This window comes from Acomys russatus, chromosome 32, assembly GCF_903995435.1.
Source record: "Acomys russatus chromosome 32, mAcoRus1.1, whole genome shotgun sequence".
Lineage (NCBI taxonomy): Eukaryota > Metazoa > Chordata > Mammalia > Rodentia > Muridae > Acomys > Acomys russatus.
In genome coordinates this window covers 35,362,025-35,386,319 of record NC_067168.1, presented here as the reverse complement: position 1 = coordinate 35,386,319, position 24,295 = coordinate 35,362,025, and the positions used below count along the sequence as shown (strand labels likewise).

The window sequence follows — 24,295 nt, the reverse complement described above, 5'->3', positions numbered from 1 at the left end:
GAGTTTGCAGTGGGTAGCTGTTAATGCAGAAACTCACAAACAGTGATGCTAAGGATAAGCAACAGTTGAGCGCTTAGCATAAATAAGACATCTACATTACCTTCTCCGAGGCCCCAGGAATGTCGAGGAAAAGGAGACAGAAAGAATGTTAGGAGCGAGGCAGGTGGATCAATGTGAGTTCGGGGCCAGCCAGGTGGTATACTCATTGCAATGATGAACTCACAGCATCTGTGGCTCCCTGAAAACACACGCATGCACACACACTCACAAATGCACATGCACACACACATAAGCACACACAGAAATGCACATGCACATAAGCACACACACACTCACAAATGCACATGCACACAAATGCAGACACACATAAGCACACACACTCAAAATGCATGCACCCATAAGCACACACATGTACAAGCCCATGCACACACACAAATGTACACACACGTAAACACACACTCAAAATGTACATGCACATAAGCACACACACTCATAAATGCACACACATAAGCACACACATGTACAAGCACATGCACACACAAATGCACATAAACACACACACACTCACAAATGCACATGCACATAAGCACACACACACAGACACACACAAATAAGTAAAATAATTTTTTGAGACATGCTCTTTCTAGGTAGCCCTGGCTGTTTTTGAACTTATAGAGATCCCTCTGCTTCTGAAGTGCTAAAATTGAAGGCATATGCACAAAGCATGGGAGTAAAATAGGTGGTGAAAAGAATAGAGGCCCTTCAATCCTGAATGCTCAGTCCCAAACACAGGTGCAACACTAAACAGACTCGGCAAGGTATATTTGTGTGTGCACGTGTGCATGCATGCATGTGTGCACATGTGTTTGCACTTGTGTGTGTGTAAAACAAGAATATTTTTAAGAGAGATTATGAGGTTGATATGGGGGGGCACAAGGAGAGTTAGGCCAAGGAAAGGGAGAGGTGGGAATTAATACAATACTCACGCATGAAATTTTTTAAAAATGTTAAAGAATAAAAGCCCAGACATGGTGGGGCATACTTTTAATTCCAGCTCTCAGGAGGCAGATAGGAGGGTCTCCTTGACTTCAATACCAGCCTGTTTCAATGCCAGCAAGTTCTAGGCCAGCCAGAGCTACATGAGACCCTGTCTCAAAGAATAAAATGAAATAAAATAAGAGGGTCAGCAGGCGAGGGGGAGATGAGAGAGGACACTGGGGGAAATAGAATCGTAGTGGACTTGGTGTTCATGTATGGAACCATCAGAGCTCAGGGAACAAAAGAAAGAAAAGGATCTGTTTTAATAAACAGGCCAAAGAAGGAAATGCTACTGCAAATGGAAGGGTATGCAGACACAGGTCAAGTGGCTGCTGTAATGACTTGTCAAGTCCTTAGTGACTCATTAATTGATTTATAATTTATTGGGCGTACGTAGTCAAATGAGGTCAAATGCCTACACACCCATTGCAAACTGAATTTTGCAGCCCGTTTCCTGACCAGACTTCTTTTCTCCATCCATCTGTGAGGCCCATTTTATCCCCCTGGGGCTCTCAAACCCATCTCTAGGCATGTGCCCCTTTGTTTGGGGAGGTCCTGGCACTTGCCTTTTTGAGACAGGGTCTTTTTTTTTTTTTCCTTTGGTTTTTCAAGACAGGGTCTTTCTGTGTAGCCTTGGCTGTCCTGGACTCACTTTGCAGACCAGGCTGGCCTTGAACTCAGCGCGATTGAGACAGGGTCTTACATAGTCCAGGCTGGTGACACAGGCGAGAGAGATGCTGGACTCCTTGCTCCTCTGGCCTCTACAGCTTCACTCTTTGCTCAGTATTTAATGCATTCACCTTTCCCCCTAGATTTTTTTATTAAAGTATCCTGGACAAGATTTTTCATTCTTGCCACTGGTGAGACATGCGCATAATGTTGATATTAAATTCATCTACAAGGTTGTGTAACCATCGCCACTATTTCCGGTAATTTTTCATTATCCTCAACAGAAACTCTGACCCATTGAGCAATCACTCTCTATTTCCACTACCCCAGATGACCTCTGCTGCTTTCTATCTTTATGGCGGCCTGTTCTAATGCCTCGCACAAGCAGAGTCATGCGCTATTTACCCTTTCATGTTCATTTATTTGATTGAACATAATGGGCTCAAAGGTTTGCTCCTGTTGTAACAAGCACAGGCATTTTTCATTCCTCACCAGGTGTGGTAGCGCAGGCCCAGGATGTTAGCATGTGCAAGGCTGAGACAGGAGGATCACCAGAAGTTTGAGGCTAGCTGGACTACATGTATTGAGTTCTGCGTCAGCCAGGGCTACTGAGTGAGAGAGACCCTGTCTCAAACAAACAAGCAAACAAATAGTGCCTGGGGATATAGCCTAATTGGTAGGGTACTTGTCTACCATGCACAAAACTCTGGGTTCAAACCCTAGTACCATGTAAATACGGTAGTGGCACATACCTATAACCCCAGCATTTGAAAGGTGGAGGCAAGAAAACCAGAAGTTCAAGGTCATCCTCAGGTGTGTTGTGAGTTCAAGGAAAACCTGTGGTCAATGAGCCCTGTCTCATAATAATAAAATAATAATAATAATAATAATAATAATAATAATGTGATTCTTAGGTAAATGTAATAGTGCATGTCTTTAATTCAAGCACTATGGAGGCAGACCAGAGGCAGTGTGATTGTGGGGTTAAGGCTAGCCCGAACACCACAGTAAGGTCTTGTAGTAAAATATGCACAACAGGGCCAGGCATGGTGCTGCACACCTTCAGTCACAGCATTCAGAAGGCAGAGAAAGTTAAGTCTCTAGGAGTTCGAGGCCATCCTGGTCTACAAAGCAAATTCCAGGACAGCTAGGGCTATACAGTGAGATCCTATCTCAAAACAAACAAATGACAACAATTATACACACACACACACACACACACACACACACACACACACACACACACACACACATACACATATATACGTATATCTACACATGTACACATGTAAACATATATTCACATATATATCACAAAAAACTTTCCATCATGACTATTTTGAGGGACAGTGCTGGGGAGTCAAACTTAGGGCAAACCCCCACTTTAAGGAAGCACTATGCCACAGAGTGCCCCGCCAACAGTGAAATGTGCTAAGTGGCGGGAATCACCTCCACAGTGTCATGCAGCCATCCCACTTTTCCATTTCTAAGGTGTTTGCATCATCCCAGATAGAAACTCTAACCACTAAGGAATCTCTTGTTCTCTCCTTCCTCTATCCCTGGTCACCTCTAGTGAACTTTCTGTGCCTAGGTACCTCAGAGAAGAGCAACACTACAGCATTTGTCCTCTTGTATCTGGCTAATTTCACTCACCAAATTATCTTCAAGGTTTACCCGCTTTGTACCATGCATCAGAAATTCAATATGGAGTCTGCAGCAGGGCTCGCAGGCTAAAGGTGCCTGTCCAAGTGTGCACCCACCAGAGCACAATTGTCAGCAGTTGGTTTTCTCTTTCTACCATGTGAGTTTTGGGGATCAAGCTCATGTGGTGAGGTGGGGGCAGCAAATGCCTTTGTCCTTTATGCAGGTCACAGGACCCTTTCCTTTTTTTAATTTTTAATTTTAATTTTTTTCTTTTTATTTATTTATTTATTTAAATTAAATTAAAAAAAAAATTTTTTTTTTTCAAGACAGGGTTTCTCTGTGTAGCCTTGGCTGTCCTGGACTCGCTTTGTAGACCTATTGTCACCTTGCTTGCCTGCATTTATGAGGACTCTGGGGCTACAGATTGTTCCTCACACAAGTGCTCCTTCATTCACAGAGCCATCTCCCCAACTCCGTCAGTTTCTTTTAAAACAATTGGCTTCTTGTTTGCTTGTTTGTTTGTTTTCCTGTTTCTGTTTATTTGGTTTGGTTGAGAGAAGACCTCCCTGTAAGGCCCTGACTGGCCTGGAACTGACAGTGTAACCAGGCTGGCTTTCAACTTGTGATCCTCCTGCCTCTCACTCTAAGGTAGAATCACCAAGCACCCAGCACCCCCCCACCGCACCCCCCACCCCGTCTCTACTATAAAAGGCTGCTTTGTGTACCCTCAATAGTCAATAGAAGGCGCCTACTGCAACTTGATATGCCCAGGCTGGCTGATATCCATGGGAGGTCTCCCCTTTTCTGAGGAAAAAGGGAGAAGTGGGGAGGGGGAAGGGAGAGAAGAGAGGGAGGGCTGGGAAGCTGCGATTGGGATGTAAAGTAAATTCATTAATTAAGTAATTATAAAGGAAATATGTTTTATGTTTAATCACATGTATATGTGTCTGGGTGTGTGAGCGCAGGTGCCTGCTAAGTGCAGAAAAGAAGGCCAGATGCCTGGGAGCTGGAGTTGCTGGCTGCCATGAGCTGTCTGACATGGTGTTGGGAACTTAGCTCAGGTCTTCTACAAGAGCAGTGTCATTGCTCCAGCGGTAGGCACCCTGGCACCCTTTGCCCCCGCCCCTACAATATTTAGTTCTCAGTATCAATAGTCCCAGAACTGGCGTCCTGAGTATCAGGCCTAGTGCTTCTGGCCCTGAAGGGTTGCTGACTTCTGCTCCGTAAGAACTAGGAGTGCTTGTCCGTGACTTTCCAAAGGCTGGGACTTTAGACACGAGCCAACACCCCGTGCATGCCATGCTATCTTTCCAAAGTGCAAACTCTCTATTGTGCGTGCCCACTGAAGTTTCTGTTCCGTTGTTCCTGAGGTCAGTCAGTAACCTGGAAAAAACACAACAACAACAACAACAACAACACAACAACAACAAGCCTTCTTTAAACAGCAGTGGAGAAGAGGATGGGAAAGAAGTATTGTTTCTTTAAATTCCCCCGCACCTGGGGAGCAGGTGGAGTGTGGGGTGGGGGTGGGGGGGGGGTGGGGGTGGGGGTGGAGCTGAGGTGAGACTTGGAAACTGCTCTCCTGGCACATCGGGCCCCCAAAAAGAGTTGCTTCAGACTGAGGCCTGGAGGGATGGATGCTGGTGCTTCCTAAGCTGCCTTCTGCTGTCTGGTTTTGTTTGAGATAGTGTCTCATGTAGGCTAGGCTCACCTGGGACTTCCACTGTAGAAGAGAGCCACCTCGAAGCCCCAATCTTCCTGCCTCTGCCTCCCGAGTGCTGGCATCACAGGCCTGTACCACTGAGCCTACCTCACACTTCTATATTATTATTATTTTTGCTATTTTGTTTTTGAGTCAGGGCCTCTCTATTTAGCCCCGGCTGTCCTGCAACTCACTGTGTACATTAGGATGGCCTTGAATCCACAGAGGCCGCTGGCCTGCCTCTACCTCCCAAGGCCTGAGCCACTGTGCCCAGCAACTCCAACAGTTTGAGGTAAAGTGTTTTTTCTGGTTTGTTGCCTGAGAATTTCCAATATCAAGTCCTAGGCAGTCCTTTTTATTCTCCTCTTTTTTTCAGAGGTGAGGACTTGGTATGTAGTCCAGGCTGGCATGAATGTGCAATCCTGCCATCTCACCTCCTAAGTGGGGGGTTACAGGTGTGCGCAGCGCTAGAGAGCAAAGCTGGGGAGCATTTTCTGTGGACTAGCAAGCACTCTACCAGCTGAGCTACACACCCAAGTCAAGACGGCATCTAAGGGGATGGAAGGCCATCTTGGCTTTCTCTATGAGCTTCCTTATTATGAATTTTTATGTTTTATTACATCCACTCATGCTATGTGTAGGTACATACACGCCACAGTGCACATGTGTGGGTCAGAGGACACTTTGCAGGAGTCAGATCTCTCCTTCCACCTTAAAAGATTGGGATCCAACTCAGGCCATCAGGCGTGGCAGCAAGTGCCTTTACCCACTGAGCCATCCCACCAGCCCCTCCTCCGTGTTCTTTTAGCCTTAGTCCACTATCTGATTTTAAAGTCCACAATTATAGAATTTGCTGCAGAAGCGCCTCATTCTTGATGTCAGGTATTTCTTTGTTTTCTGTTTTATTTTGTTCTTTCGAGACAGGGTTTCTCTGTGTAGCCTTAGCTGTCCTGGAACTCACTCCATACACCAGGCTGGCCTTGAACTCAGAGATCCGTCTGCCCCTGCCTCCTAAGTACTGGGATTAAAGGCATTCACCACCACCGCCCAGCTATGTATTAGTTTTTATTTGTTTGTTTTGAGATAGTTTTGCTGTGTATCCTAGGCTAGCCTCAAACTCTTGATTTTCCTGCCTCAATTCCCCAAGTCCTGGGATTAAAGCTCTTTGCTACTCTGCCTGGCTCAGATCTTCATTACTTTTCTATTGCTGCCTCAGGAACAAGTTGGCCCTGGCCTCCAGGTGTAGATTAGAAGATTGTTTGTCTACATGTACGAAGCCCAGTGTCCAATCTCTAGCTCTGGGAAAACAACAACACCACAAATTTAAATTCAATGGCTTAGGGCAACACAAATTTATCACCTCATAGTTTTGTTTGCCTTCTCACCACTCTGTAATCAGAGAGAGTATCATCAATGAAGGTTCCACTGATCTAAAATCAGAGTCCTATTTTCCCTAAAAAAAAAAAAAAAAAAAAAAAGCAGGGTCCCCAGGGATATCAACGGAATATTGTATAACAAGAAGAGAGTCACAAACCCTCACAACTCCTTAAGGAAAAGGGTCCCAAGAGCAGGCAAAAGAGTCAGAAGCACCCCCCCCACTCCCACTGGTGTCCCACCAGAACACCAAGCTACACAACCACAGCAGAGTATATGCAGAGGGCTTAGCTCAGACCTGTACAGGTCCTGTGAGTGTTGCTTCAGTCTCTGTGAACCCCTAAACCCTGCTTAGCTGATTCTGTGGGAAGGCTGACACATTCCAATCCTTAGTGACTGTTGCCCACCAGGATGTTACCTGATTGTCTCTGCTTCTGACACAGATGCCACCTGAATCCTTGGGCCCTCAGTATAAAACAAAGGACCTTCTACTCAGAATCACTCTATCTCAGGGTTTTTTTTTTTTTCCCCCATTTTATTTTATTTTATTTTTTTTGTACTTACCCACCAAAGTCACCCATAATAAACTTCTTAATTTAAGACCATTCTCTCTAATTTCATCTGTAAAATTCCTTCTGCCATGCACTGTTGTAGGCACTAGGACATGGATGTCTTTGCGGGGTCATGTTTTGCCTACCACACCCACTCTAGGAACCACTGATCCATGTCAAGGCTTCCTGCTCTCCACAACACCGCCTTTCCCTCAAAATCAGAGTACCTTAGATCTGGCACAGGTTGAGGCCTGTGTCTCCACCAGGCGCTCGCATGTGTGTCCTTCTGATGGGTGCTTTCCGCCCCTCCTCTGATGCTGCCCCTCAGTCTTTAAGGTAGCAGACCGTAGTTGGGTAGTGTTCCCTGCATCAGAAGCAATTGGTGCCAAGTCGGTTTCACCATCAGCACCACCTCCACCTGTGAGTAGGTGGATGAGGACCCAGGTGTGCTGTGTACACTGGCACACACACATACCTACTGCGTAGGACCAGCAAGCTTTAGGATGCAGCCTTGTCTCCTGTGTCCTTCACTTTCAGGCCTTGAGAAAAGCCCCACGACTATGTTGTAGAAAACCTGCAAAATTAAGATAACCCAGAAACGGGCCAGATGACTTACTGGGTATAGGGGCTTCCAATTAGGCCTGATGACCTGGGTTGGATGCCTGGAATCAACCTGGTAGAAGGAGAGAGCCAATTCTTGCAAGCTGTCCTCTCTCACATGTGCACACCATGGTAAACATGTATGCGCAGTCACACACAAACACACACACTCAGAATAAATAAGTCACTTTAAGATGACCTAACTGTGTGAAACATTTTGTTGTTGTTATTTATAATTTGAGATAGGGTGTCACTATGTAGCTTTGGCTAGCCTAAAACTCACTATGTAGATCAGACTGGCCTTAAATACATAGGGATCCACCTGTCTCTTGCCTCCTGAGTGCTGATATCAAAGACCTGCACTACCACACCAGGCTGAAATTTATTTTAGCTTTTTTGCTTGTTTGTTTTTCGAGACAGGGTTTCTCTGTGTAGCCCTAGCTGTTCTGGACTCACTTTGTAGATCAGGCTGGCCTGGAGCTCACAGAGATCCGCCTTGCCTCTGCCTGAGTGCTGGGACTAAAGGTGTGCACCAAGCCCCCAGCTTTATGTGTGTTTGTCTGGGGTCCGCATGAGTATGGGTGACCTTCGAGGCTAGAGGCATACTCCTGGACTGGACTCCCAGAACCTGGAGTTAGAGGTAATTGTCAGTCACCTGACATGGGTGCTGGGAACTGAATTCAGGTCCTCTGGAAGAGCAGTGCATACTTGTAACCACACCAAGCCATCTCTCTTACCAAAATAAGTTATTTTGTTTGTCTTTTGAGACAGGGTTTCCCTGTGTAGTACTGGCTGGCCTGGACTCACTTTGCAGACCAAGCTGGCCTCAAACTCACACAATCTACCTGCCTCTGCCTCCTGAGTGCTGGAATTAAAGGCGTGTGCCATCAGGAGGGAGGGAGGGAGGGAGGGAGGGAGGGAGGGAGGGAGGGAGGGAGAGAGAGAGGAGAGAGAGAGAGAGAGAGAGAGAGAGAGAGAGAGAGAGAGAGAGAGAGAGAGAGAGAACACATGAGCAGTGTATGCATACACAGGGACCTTGTGGAGTTTTGAGAGTCAGTTCCTGTCCTTCCACCTTGATTTGAGGCCGAGTCTCTCTTGTCCCTGTCACTATACTGTGTACAGACCCAAGTGCTTCTCTCTCATCTAATAGAAGTGCTAGATTTTTTGTTTGTTTGTTTATTTGTTTTGAGACAGAGTTTCTTTGTGTGGCCCTGGCTGTTCTGGAACTCTGTAGACCAGGCTGGCCTTGAACTCAGAGAGAGCCTCCTGCCTCTGCCTCCCGAGTGCTGGGATTAAAGGCGTGCGCCACCACCGCCCTGCGAAGTGCTAGGCTTTTATAGGCATACCACTGCATCCGGCTTTTCACATGAGTTCCTGGGCTCGAACTCATGTGGTCAGGTTTGCACAGCAAGTATTTTTTATCTGCTGAACCATCTCCCTGCTCATAGTTACCTTCTGTAGGAGCCATTGCACCTTTAATCCCAGCACCTAGAAGGCAACTGCACACAGAGTTCAAGACCAGCTTGGTCTATATGGTGAGATCTAGGTCACCAGGGCTACATACCAAGACCCTGTCTTAAAACAAAACAGAACAAAGCCAGTTGGTGATGGCACCCGCCTTTAATCCTAGCTCTCAGGAGGCAGAGTCAGGAGGATCTCTGCGAGTTCCAGTCTGATCTATAGATGGAGTTCCAGGACAGCAAAGGCTATACAAAGAAATCCTGTCTCGAAAAATCAAAAACAAACAAACAAAACCAAAATAAAACAAACGACCAAAACCAAAACCAGAACCTTTTTGTTCTTTTTAAGCCACACACTACAGCAGAAAAAGCATTACAGGAAAGCATCAGAGATTGCCACAAACGTTATTTTTTGTGGATCTACTATCACAATATTTGTCAACTTACAGCTCCTTTTCAGGCCAGGTGTTGGGGCATGGCTGTAACACTGGCACCTGGAGAGAAGATGTGTGGGAAGACAGTACAGGTCCAGTCAGGCTGCGTGGTTAGACTGTCTCAAAGGGCGCGCACACACACACACACACACACACACACACACACACACACACACACAGCCTCTTTAAGTTTGTGATTGCTCTTATTTTGTTTCTTGTCAGAAAGATCAAAGTTGGCCTCGTGCACGATAAGCACGTGCTGTGCCACTGAGTCCCAGCCCCAGCCCTTTTCTGGTTATTTTGATATAATTCTGTTTCTCGTTGAATCTGTAATCAAAACCTCCTTTTCTAAAAGTGCCTGTTCTGCCAGGCATGGTGGCGCATGCTTTTAAATCCCAGCACTCAGAAGGCCGAGGCAGGCGGATCGGATGGCTGTGAGTTCGAGGCCAGCCTGGTCTACAAAGTGAGTCCAGGACAGCCAAGGCTACACAGAGAGACCCTGTTTTGAAAAAACAAACAAACAAACAAAGTGCCTGTTCCCTGAGACCCTTTCACCTGGGATCACTCATGGTGGAGGAAGGGAAGGAGGAAGGGTCCTTTCAGATCCTTCACCTCTCATGCTTCTTACTGGGACCTTGGAGCCACGCCAGCACCAGAGACAGTCTGAAGCTGCCACCCAAATAAGGGCAGCTAGGGATTCCTGAGTGGCCTGAGCTGGGAGTGAGGGTGGGGTTAGAGCCGGGAGGCTGGGTAGGAGTCAAGGATCTAAGGACTGCCAACTACTGGGGACCCAGAGCAGTGACCCCTTAGGGAGAGACACTCGAAGACAGAGAAAAAAGCCAAGCCAGCTGCTTTCTGGTGGAGGGTCTTAAGTCTGAGTTTACCCACCACCTCCCTGAGATGAGACAAGGGCAGGGCTGGAAACAAAAAGAGTGGATACATTCCCACTGAGCAGCCCCACTGGGCTGGCACTACGGCCCTCCTACCCTGTGCACGGTAGCTTCAATGTGCCAGCCGTCTCTACCATTGGAAAGAGGCCCCAGGGTCTAGGCAGTCCCACAGACACATGTGGGCAGGCACTCCAGCTGACAACCAGAGAAAGAGAAGCAGAGGTGGGGGGCCACCCAGACTAGGTGGGAATCCCTTTTATTTGGATTTGCTGCTGCGAAGCCAGGCGTTGCAGGTGGCTCTCAATGTGGGGCAGGATGGCATCCAGCATGTGGAGGACCCTGAGGACCAGGATGCGGTCAGAGACGGCGACCTGCCGTTTCCAGAGTCTGCAGGGGCTGGAGGTCACCTGTGGGAGCTGAGATATAGGACCACCGTGAGAGTGGAGGGGGCCGGTGGGGGAGGGAGGGTGGGGGGGGTGCAGGAATGGAGCTACACAGAGGGGATACGGGGCAGTGGCAAAGAGGATGGGGAGACAGGGTCACTGGGGATCTGCTAGAGGCTAGGTGGTCCTAGGGCCCATGGCAGCTGAATGAAGAACAGGAATATGAGATGGGAGACGCTGTGGAGATGCAAGAATAGGACACCACGGGGTTGAGGACAAGGTCAGCCAGGAAGCCCATGGGGCTCTAAGCCAGGCTGATAGGAGGAAGGTTTAACAGAGGCAGGGGATGGTAGGGGACAGAGCAGTGCTGTGCTCACCTGACCCTTGGTGACCTGAGATCGCCACCGGCTCAACATCAGACGCCTAATGATCAGGATGGTGGTGGTGGTGAGTGTGATTCCAGCCACAGGGTAGATGCGATTTCTTCCCAGGGCCAGCCAGTAGCCAGGGCAGCTCAGACTGCTCCTGCAGCTATCCAGACTATTTGGCTGGCAGCCCCAGGGCTGCAAGTCCAGCCCTACTTGGTACCAGAGGGGCCGTGACCAGGCATGGCTAGGGACAGGCATCACCAGCAGGAACAGAGATGGCACTAAGAACAGCGAGTACAGCATGGCTGTGGCCACTGCGAGAGGCAGGCCGGAACCCGGGTGCCTTGGCAACCAGCAAACACCCCTCCCCCAAGAGTCTGGCCAGCTCTGAGGCAGCCAGTTCCAGCTAGCCCCATGGCCTTTCAAACTACAGCTTGGACAGATGATGGGATGTGGGGGGGGGGGGGGCCGCGCGAGGGCGTGGGGTGTGTGCAATAAAATGCGGTTTAGGGCCTGGGTCCCATTCTCCTAGGAGGACTAGGTATGAAAGGATTACTTCTTACATACTGAACTCAAACTCAAGTACCATTCCTCCCTAATCTAAGCACCCCACTGCCTTTAAGGTCAGTGTTCTTTATTGGGCTAGCAACTGCCAAGCTGGTCAGACAGTGCAGGGGAGCCCCCTACACCTAGCTCCGTTCCCCTCAGCATTGTGCACTCGCTCAAAAGTGTGGCTTCCTTGAAGGTTTCTGCTGGCTGCTGCCCCAGCCTCACCCAGGCCTTCCTCAACAGCCTTCCTTGTTCTGGAAGCATGGCTTCCCTTCTAGAAAGTCACTTTTTCAAGCTTCATGTCCTGCCGTCACCCCTCCCACGACTGCCTTGGTGATATAGTCTGCTTTCCCTATGACCCAACATTAGTTTCTTTAGAGAATTTCTGGCCATCTACACATTCATCTTTATTCTCAAAGTATAAAAACACACCGGCTTCCTCCTAGCACCCATCCAAGGCCAGCCTGACAAGCCATTGTTTGAGGTCTGCCTCTGGCTCCAAGTCTTCATTCAAACAATATTTACCAAGCACCCAAACCCAGTGCCAGAGTGGCACGTAATAGAACAGACGAAAAACTCTGCCTTCCTGGGCTGAGGTTTCGGCGGGAGCACAGGTGGCCTGTAAACAGTATGGTGCCAGGCACGGGCAAAGGCCATGATAAAACAGGGCCAGGCAAGGGTGCCTGGGTGATTTGGAGGGCAGGGAGCCTCTAGTGTTGGGCACTGAGCCTGGAACGTGCCTGGTGAATAGTGAAATTCATGTGTTCTGGGCAGGTGATGTGAACATTGCATTGTTTTAGCCGTTTCCGTGTGTAATTCACCAGACAACTCACGAGGCTGCCATTGCCCCATCCCTCCCACTGTGGCAGGGTCAGCGGCTCATAGGACCAACACATGCTCTGTTGATGTGTCATGCTGAAATCAGCCGGCCCTGGACTGGCGGTGTGTGAGTAGGCAATTTGTAATACGGATTTCTAAATCCAGCAGGAGCAGAGCCTGTGAAAGGCTCGGTTCTTTAGCTGGGGGCTCAGGAGTTCACTCTACATCCCCCAGAAACAGAAACTCTATCTTCCTTTCATCAGGTTATCCCTGAGGGTGGCTCAGTCTTGAATTACAGTTTTGATTCCATTTATCTTTCCAGCGAGAGCTAAAGGGCCGACTGTGTGAAACCAATGAGAACCCTGGACTTTGTAAAGTCCTAGCCCAGCCCAGGCCCGACTGCTGTCCTACTTTGCATGCTCTCTGCCCATCCCTGACCTCCCCAGATCTCACACCCCAGTTCTGCCTACTTTTAGGGTTTATAAGATGGATTGGGAGTCTGAGCTGAGGAGCACCTGACACCCCAGCCACATCCAAACCATGCCACAGCAGAGCCTGAAGATGGACAGACACATTTATTCTCAAAGCTGTAAACACACATCGGCTCCCTTGCAGCACCCAGCCAAGGCCAGCCTGACTGCGGTACCCTGCCCCAGGCCTGTAGCACTCTTTGGAGTCCCAGGGTATCCATCCATGAGCTGTATGTGCATGGACATGGAACGGAGAGTCCTGGGTGGCACCTGGAGGTGGCCCAGAGGCAAGGGGTTTCATAAGAGTGACCTGTCACAGCCTCCAGAGGTAGGCAGTCTCTTGCAGCAAAGTCAGAGTTTGGTGGCCTACATGGGCAGGAGAGGAGGTTCCAGTTAGTTTCCAAAGGACATCTAGGAACCCCTAAGGCACATCTCCCTCCACAGACAACTTCCTTCCAGGTGGGGGGGGGGGGGAATCAATGGGTCAATGTGACCCTGGGCAATGGCACAGACTTCCTGGAGTTGGGGTCAGGGTGGGGATAAGCAGCAGATTAACAAAAGCTGTTCAGTGGTCCAGAGTCAGCTTACCAAGACAGGGCTCTTAGGGCTGGACTTCTGGTGGTGGAGGGCAAAGGTCACAGCGTCGTGGACAGAGGCAAAGAGATGCTGTTTAGTGATAGAGTCATCAAAGAAGTGTCCAGCCTCAAGCTGGGTGACCACAGGACCTGTGGGCAAGGAGGAGATGCTGACACCAGTACCACCAGGACACTTAGTGCCCAGGCACCCCTAGAATCCACCCTGCAGCTACTTACTAGAAACCCAGTTACTCTGTGTGTGTGTTGCTTGCACCCAAAAGACACAGCAGGACACCAGATGTTCTGTTCTTATCTCTCTCAACATTATTCCCTTGAGAAACGGTTTCTGACTGAGCCTGAAGCTCTATTTTGGCTAGGCTGGCTGACCAACTAGCTCCTGGGAACCATCTGTGTTCATCCAACAAAGGCTAGCATTATATGAATGCATAGATATGTCTGGCTTATTTTACATGGGCTCTGGGGACTTGAACTCAGGTCGTCATATGTGGGCAGGAAGCCTTCTCACCCACTGAGCCCTACTCTTGACTCTTGTCTCCCAAGACATCTCTGACCTCCAGTTTCAGGAAAAAAATTCTTTCCTTCTGGTGTCTGAGAAACCGCTTGACCAGAAAAGTCCCGCCCTCTGTCTGGATTGTAATTTTGCCGTCCCCACTCAACGCACTGTAACAGGCTGCGATGTACACTTCCACTTCGATCTCCCGGAAGTCACGGAAAATCTGTAGCAACAAAGGGGGCTAACCTCAGGGGGGCAGCAGTTGGGCACGATTTAGAATGGGGGAGCTCAGAGGGCTTGGTGTGGGGGGGGTGAGGGTGGGAAGGCACAAGGTAAGTGATGGATCAGTAGGAAGACTTGAGAGGCCCTAGCCTATCCACAGCTGCTTACATTCTTCAGGCTCTTGATGCACACGGTATCCACAAAGGAGAGGGTACTCAAGTCTAGGACGAGGCTATGGAAGCCTGGCTGGGGCAGGCCCAGGGACTGCAGTGTGGTCGTGGTCGGGGCCTTGGCATCTTGATTGCTTGCGACTCCATCCTCCAGCTCCTCCCCTTGGTGCACCTGCAGGGGATCCAGATGTGCTAAAGGGCCATCCATGATAGAGCAAAGGCAGGCACATAGTATACAGGGACACACAGAGTCAGACAGAAGCATGTATGCAAATGTGGAGATATATGGAGGCATGCACGGGACACGTAAGGACACAGATATGGGGTGACTGGAGCGACATGTGGATCTATAAACATAGGAGGGACATGTAGGGACACAGGAAAGCATACCCCAACATGCACAAACTGCCAGAGATTAATAAAGACACAAGAAGGGAGGGTTACTGGGAGATCATGTCTCATCTGTAGCCAAACAGAGTAGAGTAGATAGGGGCCAAAAAGACAGACAAGATATCCTGGAACTTGCTTTGTAGACCAGGCTGGCCTCGAACTCATGAGATCTGCCTACTTCTGCCTCCCGAGTGCTGGGATTAAAGCTATGTGCCACCACCACCTGGGCATTCACACACATCTTCAACTCTGACCTGTCTGAATCCTTGGCTGATTTTAGCATCCCTCCTGACCCCTAGGTTTGCCCAATGTTCCCAAGCCCCTTCCTCTAGCCATGAGCGTGGGCTGTGGGTCTTGTTACAGCTATGACATCCAGCTCAGTCTGAGATTATAGACAGGAGCCAAAGGAGAATTCAGTATTGCAGAGGTCTCCTACCAGTGTCTGAGCCATCCTCCCATTCCTCCCACCATTAGCCCAACACCTCCAAACCCACACTAGCTTTCCTCATGTAACGTGTGTGGGTCCTCACATCTCTGCAGTCCTTGGCTGGTCCCTCCTCCCGCTTCTAGCCTCACCTTGGCCTCGGAGCCTTCCATGTCATTGCTCTTGATGTCTTCAAAGCTGGTGTTGACGTTGACTGAAACTGAGGAGATCTTGGAAGAGGCATCCTGGGAGGGGAGAGGGATGATGAGAGAGCTATCCCATGGCCGTGCCATATGACAGCTGCGCTGGGTAGACCTGGTACTGTCCCTGGCTTTGGGCGAAGCGATGCATCAGGACCTAGGCTGCAAGCCTGAGACGTTATGACAACAAAAGCGATCTGCTGTACAGGAAAAGGAAACAACTTCTCTAGAGCTTGCCCTGCCCTTCCAGGGCCCGAAACAGGGTCTGTAGGGTGCTGAGGGAGAAAGAGGGGGGACAGAGAATGGTGAGGAGAAATGGCACAAGGGCCGGACTGGGAGAAAGGCCAAAGGATGAGGGAATGGTTAGAGAGGTCAGAGTTGGGTCCACAGTCTGGGCTGAGCCAGGAGGGAGCTGCATAGGGGGAACCCCACCTGTTTCTGGGACTTCTTGGCTTTCTTCATCCTCTTCATCTTCATCTCCTGCTTTCTGATTCGCTTCTTTTTCTGGGTGATGAGGTAGTCAACATCCACACCACACTAGAGACACAAAGTCAGAGGCGGTGGTTGGTACGCTGGGGAGATCAGGATATTCAGACACACCCCCAACCCGCACACACACAGACCAGGTGGGACACCGGGGGGGGGGGGGGGGAGGACACCCCAACCTCACCTTCTGCTTCAGAGAGTCACTGAAGAGCTCAGCATTGGCAAAGTACATGGTGGTGGAAGAACGGAAGACCTTCACGCCAGGGACCTCCTCGGCCTGGAGGAAGTGAGGTGGAGTTGGGGTGGCTGAGCCTTCCTGCTTTTCCAGTGCATCATCACTCACTTTCCTCTCTTAGAGAGCCTGCTACCCTCTGCCCTCCCAACACACACCTCCACACCCGTGGCCGATACCCCTCCAAGAGTCTGGGCCAAAAGCCTAACTGCACCATCCTTGCTCTCTGTTGCGCAGGTCCTGTCCCTCCCTGCTCCCCCGTATTACAGCAGATTTCACAGTTTGGCTCTCTGTTCACCACCCCTGCTGCTGCCCCCCCATCCCTGAGTCTCCCACTCCTACCCTGTGCTGTTTTCTGCATGCAGACAGAACCAGCACCTTCCCCAGCTCTCGCCCCGTTCCGGCCGCAGCCCAGGACTTCCCTGGGCATTTGGGCCTGCATCACATGGGCCAAGGTGAAAAAGCTTATTTTATTCCAGACTCACACAACCTTTGTCCCCATGATATGACATGAGGCTTTTTAGAATATGAATCGGCAACTGGGAGCTTTGTATTCCCACTGAACAGACCAGAAACCTCCCCTGCACCCTGTGGCCCCTCCCTGCGCTTCTGCTCTCTTGACCTAGAGTAGGGCTGTGCTTCTGTCTCCAAGACTGATCCCATCAACTCATGCCCTGAAGAGAGCTTCTCTCTCCAAAGGATTCCAAAAACCAAGGGCAAAGTGCTTCCAGTCCAAGTGCGCATGCGTGCGTGCGAGTGTGTACACATTTGTGTGTGGGTGTGCACCCTGCATGTGGAGGTCAGTAGGTGACACTGGGCGTCTTCCTCTATGGCCTTTCCCCTTTGAGACAGGGTCTCTTACTAAACCTGGAGCTTGCCAACTGGCTACAGAAGCTGGCCAGCGGGCTGCAGAGATCCTCCTGTCATTGCTTTCCTAAGACTAGGGCTGCAGACATGCATGCTGCCAAGCCTGGCATTTTACGTGGTTTCTGGGGACGCAAGCTCAGGTCTTGATGCTTGTAGAGCAGTTATTCCACCGAACCATTTTCCCTGTCCATCTCCCAGGGTTCTTGCTCATATGGAAAGGAATAAAAAGGGCCCATTTGTCTTATCTGCCCCACCCCACCTCCATTTAGCCCCTGCCACTCACCCCTGAGTATTCTGCCACGTCTCTATAAATATCCGTATCTGGCACCTGCCCCAGGACAGAGTAGTGGGGCCTGAGAAGAGAGTTACGGGGGGGGAAGGGGGAGCGGAAAGGAGGGAAAGAAAAGACCATGAGAGGGGAATGAGGAACATGGGGTGCCCCCCCAGAGGTATAAGGAAAGCTGTGGAGAGCCAGTGTGAAACTTACTCCCTCACCAAGCTGGAATTGGGGGTACCAAAAATGTCTGACTCACAGCTGCATTCGGACCACCACGAGCAGCAGGGAGAAGACTATGGACACTGCCAGGCCAATGTCCAGGTTCAGCAGGATCGTGGCCACAAAGGTCACCAGCCAGATTAGCTGATAACAAAAGGTCAGGGGTCAAAGAGTCCATTGGCACTAAAGGCCCCAAGGCCAGGCCCGGGCTCCCAAAGCTTCTCACCAGGTCCACGCGATTTGCCTTCCAAAGGGTGCAGATGTCAGAGAACTGCTTCATCATGCCCTTCAGGTTCACGATAATAACGGCTGCCAGGACGGCCTGAGGTGACGAGAACGTCACTAGGGTCACCAAAGGTTCCTAGAGATTAACAGCCCCCACCACCCGGGTATGACCCACCCAGACGGACCAAGTGCTTCGGCCTACAACCAACTACTACGAGCAACAGCCTCAACCCCTTGGAGCTGATCAGCAAGTTCTATTCTTTGACCTCTAGTTCCAGACTTTATCCCCAAGAGCGCAATCTTGTACCTCTGAGCCTCTGACATGGGACTAAGGCTGACTGCTTTGGGCCTGGCCTAGCCAAGGCCCTGAAGCCTGGCTGGGAGGGGTGAAGGCTCACCTTGGGCAAGTCTCGGAAGAGTTCTCCAAGTTTGACAATAATAAGGAGGATGAAAAGAGAAGATATGGCTCCGGCAACCTGCAGGGTAGGGGTGAGCAGGGGGGTGAAGGTGAGCAGACGCAGCATGCAGACACAACACGGACATATGAACATATGTGCACGCTCACACCCAAGGCGCACCTGTGTGTTGCCCCCGGTGCTCTCCTGTACCAGGCTCCGAGACATGGAGCAGCTCACGGGGAAACACTGGAAGAAGCCTCCAATGAGGTTACTGAGGCCAAGGGCCACCAGTTCCTGTCGGGGAGAGTATGGTATGAGAAGTCTTGCCAGGGATGCCAGCTCACTCTCCTGGCATGCCTGGGCTGACACAGTCCCAAACTCCATCCCACTCAGTGGCCTCCAATATTTGGCTCTTGTCCCAAACATCCTATCCTCTCACCCTCAGTCACTCACAAGTCCAGCTCCATCCTTCCTCCAGCTCACTCTTATCATCTCGGCCCGCACACACCTATATGCCCCTCCCTAGGCCCACAGCACAGACCTGGTTACTGTCCACACGGTAGCCGTGCCTCAGGGCAAAGATCTTCCCAAGGGAGATGGCAATGGCGAATCCTACCACAGCGATGGCAAAGGCGTTTCCCACAAGCGTTGCAAACAACTCTGTCTTGGGTACCACTGGGGGTATCAGCCTAGGGGGGAACCCTTGTGAGGTCAGAGGATGGTCCCGGCTCTAGCTACCCCACCTCCCTGACAGGACCAGAACTTACCCTGTGGTGATGTTGCCCACAATGTCTACCTGGAATGTTTCATTCAGCTTCACACCGTAGGAAATACCAGTGGCTCCAATGAGCTGTGGGGCAGGACAGAGTTAGGGGAGGGAGGTGCTGATTGTATCACAGGGAGAAGGGTAAGTCATCTTGGGGGACAAAAATCTTTTTCTGACGAATGGGAGGTTGTAGACAGGGTGATAAACACCACCATCACCACCATTTGAGGAAGGGAATACATTGTCAAGGGCCATAGGACTGGGCTGGGCATGGTGGCGCACGCCTTTAATCCAAGCACTCAGGAGGCAGAGGCAGAGGCAGGCAGATCGCTGTGAGTTCGAGGCCAGCCTGGTTTATAAAGCAAGTCCAGGACAGCCAGGGCTACATAGAGGGACCTTGTCTTGAAAAACCAAAAAAAAAAAAAAAAAAAAAAAAGAAGCCATAGGGCTTTCTGTAGCAGTTACCCCCCAACACCCAGGAGTGCTTACAGTGGTCATTCCGTCTGGCCCTCAAATACCTTGAGGTTATGTACTGGCCAGCTCTACCCTCACTTGCCCTCCTCCCCTGCCCACAATCCCCAGGCTCCCGAACCGTGAGCAGTTCCCCAGGTATGGGCAGGGGAAGATGTCGCCGCAGCTTCTCATTCAACAGCTTTACCATCACAAGTACCACTCCTGCCACAATCGCCGTCACCACGGTGCCGGGCACAGTCTCTGGCAGCTGTGAACAGACCTCTAGCACTGTCTGAGGAGAAGTGGTGTTATAGCCAGCACTCAAGGTCACAGGGCGCCACACGCCACCGACCCACCTTTGCTCCCACCCTCACTCACATAGATAACGGACAGTGGCCCAGAGTGACTGTTCAGTTTGATGCCAAACACATACTTGAGCTGTGAGACGAGGACTTGCACAGATGCAGCCGTGGTATAGCTGCGGACCAGAGGCTCTGACAGGTAGGTGACCACAAAGCCGAAGTGTACCAGGCCCAGCCCCACCTGTTGGGTGGGGGGGGGGGGGGGGGGGGGGGGGAGGGGGAGGAGTGTGTGTCAGGGGATGCAGAAGCCATAGGCACAGCTAGGGAAAGTAGGATCGGAAAGGGACACGGGGTAAGTCAGACACTAAGGGGATGGCTGTTCTGTACCTGGAAGAGGCCAACCAGGAAGCTAAGTGTATAGGCCACCTGCACACGGGCATCATCAGCTGTGGCATTCAAGCTTTGCAGGAAGGCCTTGTCTGCGGTCAGGGACTCTGTCACACCACCCACCATCACCGACATTACAGCAAAGGTCCCTGTAAGGGGCAGGGCACAGAAGGTCTGAAGGCAAGAGGATGCTGTGCTGTCCTGGATCCCTGGTCTTAATTAAAAGAGGCCAACAGACATCCCATTCTGAATAAATATCCTTGGACTACAGTTGTACAAACAGAGGCAGGACTGCTTAGCCATGGCCAAGGTCAAAAGTGAACCTTGAGCTCACCCTCACCTGCTCTTAAGATTAGCCACTAATGGTTGGGCGTGGTGGTGCAGGCCTCTAATCCCAGCACTTGGGAGGCAGAAACAGGTGGATCACTGTGAGTTCAAGGCCTGCCTGGTCTACAAAGGGAGTCTAGGACAGCCAAGGTTACACAGAAAAACTCTGTTTCAAAAAACCCAAAAACAAAAACCAAAAAAAAAAAAGGGGGGGAGGGCGGGCTGGAGAGATGGCTCAGTGGTTAAGAGCGCCGCCTGTTCTTCCAGAGGTCCTGAGTTCAATTCCCAGCAGCCACATGGTGGCTCACAACCGTCTATAATGTAATCTGATACCCTCTTCTGCAGTTAAAGCACTCATATGCAATAAATTAAATAAATCTTAAAAAAAAAAAAAAAAAAGATTAGCCAGTAATGTCAAGCCCATCTCACCGTTGTCCAGTGGGGTGGGACACAAAGGCTCTCTGGGAGCAAGAAAGGGGTCATAGACAGGCTAGACAGGCCTGTAAGAACTTATGGGCCCCATGGCTTGTCTCATTCACTCACCTTGAAGGCAGGGGCCCTGAGATATCCTGAACCTACAATCCCCACAACCAGTTTCCTAGTACTGCTTGGGGCGATCTATAGGCTATACCAGAGAATAAGAGATGGGGGAGGGGAAAGGTTCTCATCTGGAGAGTTCTCTCAGAAGAAACTCTGACCTCAGGGAGCCTCCATATGGAATAGCTATAGGCTATAGGCTATTCTTAGTGACCTGGAGCCTACGTGGCCCTCTTCCCCAGGCTGCCCTGTCCAGCCTGCTCCTCCCCTCCACAGAGGATAGAGACACCTTCTACGGAAAGGTAGCCTGACTCCACTTACCCACAGAGATGTGGCGAGATGTACCAAACAGGAAGTAGACGAAGACGGGGTAGAAAGAGCTGTACAGGCCAAACATAGGAGGCAATCCCGCCAGGAGGGCGTAGGCCAAACCTGGAGGGTAGAATGGTAGCAATGTAGGGGGAGCCAAGCCCTGGGCTCAGGGGGCACAGCGCCAAGGGCAGAGGTCATAGCTTTTGCAATCCAGGCCACTGAAGGTAGCTCACCCTGTGGGAGCTGCATGATGGCCACACTCAGGCCAGATAACACATCACCCAGGAGCCAGTCTCGCACAGGATAGCGGGGTAACCAGCCCAAGACCGGAACATGTTGGAGCAGAAGTGCATGGGCCCGAGCGCGGGAGCATCTGAGAACAGGAAGAGTCTGTTACCTGCAGGACTCTCCAGGCCCTGGCAGAACCTCACCCCAGGCCTCTACCCTCAACATTACCGAAACCAAGTTCGCCACTGGTAGGTCTTGGACACCGGGCCCCAGTGCCCCAGATCCTCTAGCTGCTCCTGGTTCAGCAACGGCCTTTCCACGTGGTAGTCTCGCCTCTGCAGCTCCATTTCTTGTGTTGTAGACAGGAGTGCCTGCGTCTGTTGTGTCCCGTGGTCTAGGGGGTGAGACCACATACCGTGAGGATCCGCCTGGCCCAGCCTTTCCTACACTTCTACCTGGGACCACAGAGTCACATACTTGAGTGTTCTGGTCTCAGAGATCACGGGTAGATGCAACCCTGCTGGTCTCTGAGGCGTGCTCACACCCAGACAGAGACAGTGTATGAACCTTGGCTGCTGGAAGACTCTTTCTGGGCCAAAGTCTCTCTGGGAGGGAGAGTGGGATGGGATGAGTGAGTGTGGCCAACACTTCCAGCTCAGGTGTGGCTGCCCAGCCCTGAGTACCGCTCCAAGTCCAGGTCCACCAGGTCCAGACTGACTGCCCCTGAGCCTCCCTCTCCCTGCTGCTGGCCTTCCCAGAGTCAATTCCTGTCCAGTCTCTTTTCCAGCTGCACCCTGCCTTGCTGGCTGAGAGTGTGTTCAAAGACCTAGCAAGCCAGGGGTCTGTAAGCAATACCCTAAGCCACCTAGGCGCCAGGCTCTAAGTTCTCACCTCCAGAGACAGGCTTCCACTTGAAGTAGGGAAACCTCACGTGGAAACAGGAGCTTTCAGAAGCCAGTCCGACCTAGAGGGAACTCTGCCCTGAAAGCCTTCGCCAGCCAGGCATGTTCTGACTGGGCAGGGGGAGGGGGGTAGGTCTCTCATGTGCTGGAAGACATCTCTTGGAAGTGGGAGAAAGACTTTACCAGCGAATAAGAGATGGGGGAGGGGAAAGGTTCTCATCTGGAGAGTTCTCTCAGAAGAAACTCTGACCTGAGGGAGCCTCCATATGGAATGCAGCCTCCACAAATATATTTCAGAGGGGGCAGAGCTGGAATCAGGCGGAGGAGGGGGGAGCTAGCCTTTTGGGAAAGAGTTCACCTTTGAGTTCTGATCTAGGAGAGGCTATAACCAGGGGAGAGGATCCCACCAGAGGGGTAGGGACTCACCTGGGAAGAGCCTCTAACCTGGGTGTCCAAGTTGAAGGAGGGAGCAGAGCAGGCACAAGGAAGCTCTTCAGAAATTCTCGGCACCGCCGACTCCTGGAGACCTCAGAGGCCCCTCTCCCCTCCTTCGAACGCTCTCAAGTCTTCTTAAAGGGCTCCCTCCCCTTACCAGGCAGCACGCGCCTGGGGGGCGGAGCCTTGATGCTTGGCACCTCCCTTTGGGAAGGCACCAGGGCCGGTAGTGCCAGAGCGCTCATTACCAGGCCGACTCAGGCCGCTGCTGGTCCACGACCTGGCTAGAACAGGTCTTGCAGCGCTCTGTCTCCCGGTCCCAACGCGCCCAGCTGGCACATCTCCTGGCCCTGGACTCCTTGGCAGGCAACAACTCTTTGCGGCCCCCCATTAGCACTGCAGGGACTTTGACTACAGCCCTCAAAGGTCGCGCCGAATCCCGCCCCCATCCCTCGCTGCTGCTGGACAACCGCGGGCGGAAAATCGGCAAGACCGTAAACCAAAGCTCTGCAGGCAGGCGGGAAATGCCAGGTAGGGATTTGGCGGTTCCCTTTCTAAATTGACCCAGGCCAATAGTCATAGGACTATTAGCGCTTCGCAGACACGCGGAATTCGGGCGGCGCCCGGCAACTCACCGGACCCATCGGGCAGTCCCATGGCCCTCAAGGGGGGTAGCTCGAGTGCCGCTGTTCTGACAGCTCCCCCGGACGCCACTACCGGCTAGAAAGAGGCGCCAGGCCTAGAACCACGGCCGGCAGTAAGCTTCACCGCCAGGATGTGCATGCTCAGACCAATCAGAATTCTGGAGGCGGAACCTAAGTCAAACCCTCCCTGCGGGGCGAGCCGGGAGAATAAAGATTTAACCCTTTCCTTCCTGGCGGCCTACCCTCTCGCCCCCCTCTTGTTAACCAGCTGCCAGCAGGGAGCTGGAGGGTGACTGGAGCACTGATACGAAGGACCTGCGTGCACTACGCTTGGCCAACGTTGTGGCTCCGTGCCCCTGAATGGATGGATCTGATTGTATGCTCTAGCTTTGTAGAGGGTCCCCATGTAATGCAGGAGAGACTTTTGAATGTTCTGGACGCCTAGATGTGTAATCAGGGGCCCCAGCATCAACTATGAGAGCTCTAGGTCTGTGAGATCTCTCACAGACCACCACGCTGTGAGTATAGTGGTCTTTAAGGACGACCTCCCCCACAAGTTTTCTTTGTGTAGCCCTGGCTGTCCTGAAACTCACTCTGTAGACCAGGCTAGTCTACAGAGAGCCACCTGCCTCCGCCTCCCGAGTGCTGGCATTAAATGTGAGATCAATAGGCATTTGCCACCACTCCTGGCTTCTTCTTCTTTTTCTTCTTCTTCTTCTTCTTTTTTTTTTTTTTTTAAGATTTATCTATTTATTATGTATACAGTGCTCTGGCTGCATGTACACCTGCAGGCCTGAAGAAAGCATCAGATCACATTGTGAGCCACCGTGTAGTTGCTGGGAATTGAACTCT

The 24,295-nt window shown here is 51.1% G+C and overlaps 2 protein-coding genes across 2 annotated transcripts; both read right to left on the bottom strand.

The window, feature by feature from the left end:
• Positions 1-10,598: 10,598 nt before the first annotated feature.
• Positions 10,599-11,419, bottom strand: Tmem89 (transmembrane protein 89). The gene is made up of 2 exons (XM_051140358.1): positions 11,123-11,419; positions 10,599-10,778 (listed from the first exon to the last, which is right to left on the bottom strand). Exons 1-2 carry the CDS (start codon positions 11,414-11,416, stop codon positions 10,602-10,604), a joined length of 471 nt encoding a protein of 156 aa, XP_050996315.1. The 5' UTR covers positions 11,417-11,419; the 3' UTR covers positions 10,599-10,601.
• A 1,670-nt stretch (positions 11,420-13,089) lies between these two features.
• On the bottom strand, positions 13,090-23,511 carry Slc26a6 (solute carrier family 26 member 6). The gene is made up of 21 exons (XM_051140365.1): positions 23,435-23,511; positions 21,691-21,856; positions 21,468-21,607; positions 21,244-21,354; positions 20,059-20,207; positions 19,748-19,912; positions 19,509-19,661; positions 18,918-19,000; positions 18,692-18,839; positions 18,331-18,444; positions 18,151-18,228; positions 17,754-17,849; positions 17,565-17,671; positions 17,315-17,384; positions 16,117-16,209; positions 15,879-15,983; positions 15,399-15,491; positions 14,431-14,604; positions 14,209-14,263; positions 13,540-13,676; positions 13,090-13,317 (listed from the first exon to the last, which is right to left on the bottom strand). The coding sequence occupies exons 1-21, from the start codon at positions 23,454-23,456 to the stop codon at positions 13,303-13,305; spliced, it is 2,274 nt and encodes a 757-aa protein (XP_050996322.1). The 5' UTR covers positions 23,457-23,511; the 3' UTR covers positions 13,090-13,302.
• Positions 23,512-24,295: the final 784 nt, after the last annotated feature.

Coding starts and splice junctions, on each gene's coding strand:
- Slc26a6 (XM_051140365.1), bottom strand. CDS start 23,456: ATGGGACTGCCCGATGGGTCCG. Junction 16,210..17,314: donor ACGTGGCAGAATACTCAGGG/GTGAGTGGCAGG, acceptor CACTTCCTCCAG/GCCGAGGAGGTCCCTGGCGT. Junction 15,984..16,116: donor GTGACTCTCTGAAGCAGAAG/GTGAGGTTGGGG, acceptor TTGTGTCTCTAG/TGTGGTGTGGATGTTGACTA.
- Tmem89 (XM_051140358.1), bottom strand. CDS start 11,416: ATGCTGTACTCGCTGTTCTTAGTGCCATCTCTGTTCCTGCTGGTGATG. Junction 10,779..11,122: donor CTCAGGTCACCAAGGGTCAG/GTGAGCACAGCA, acceptor CCTATATCTCAG/CTCCCACAGGTGACCTCCAG.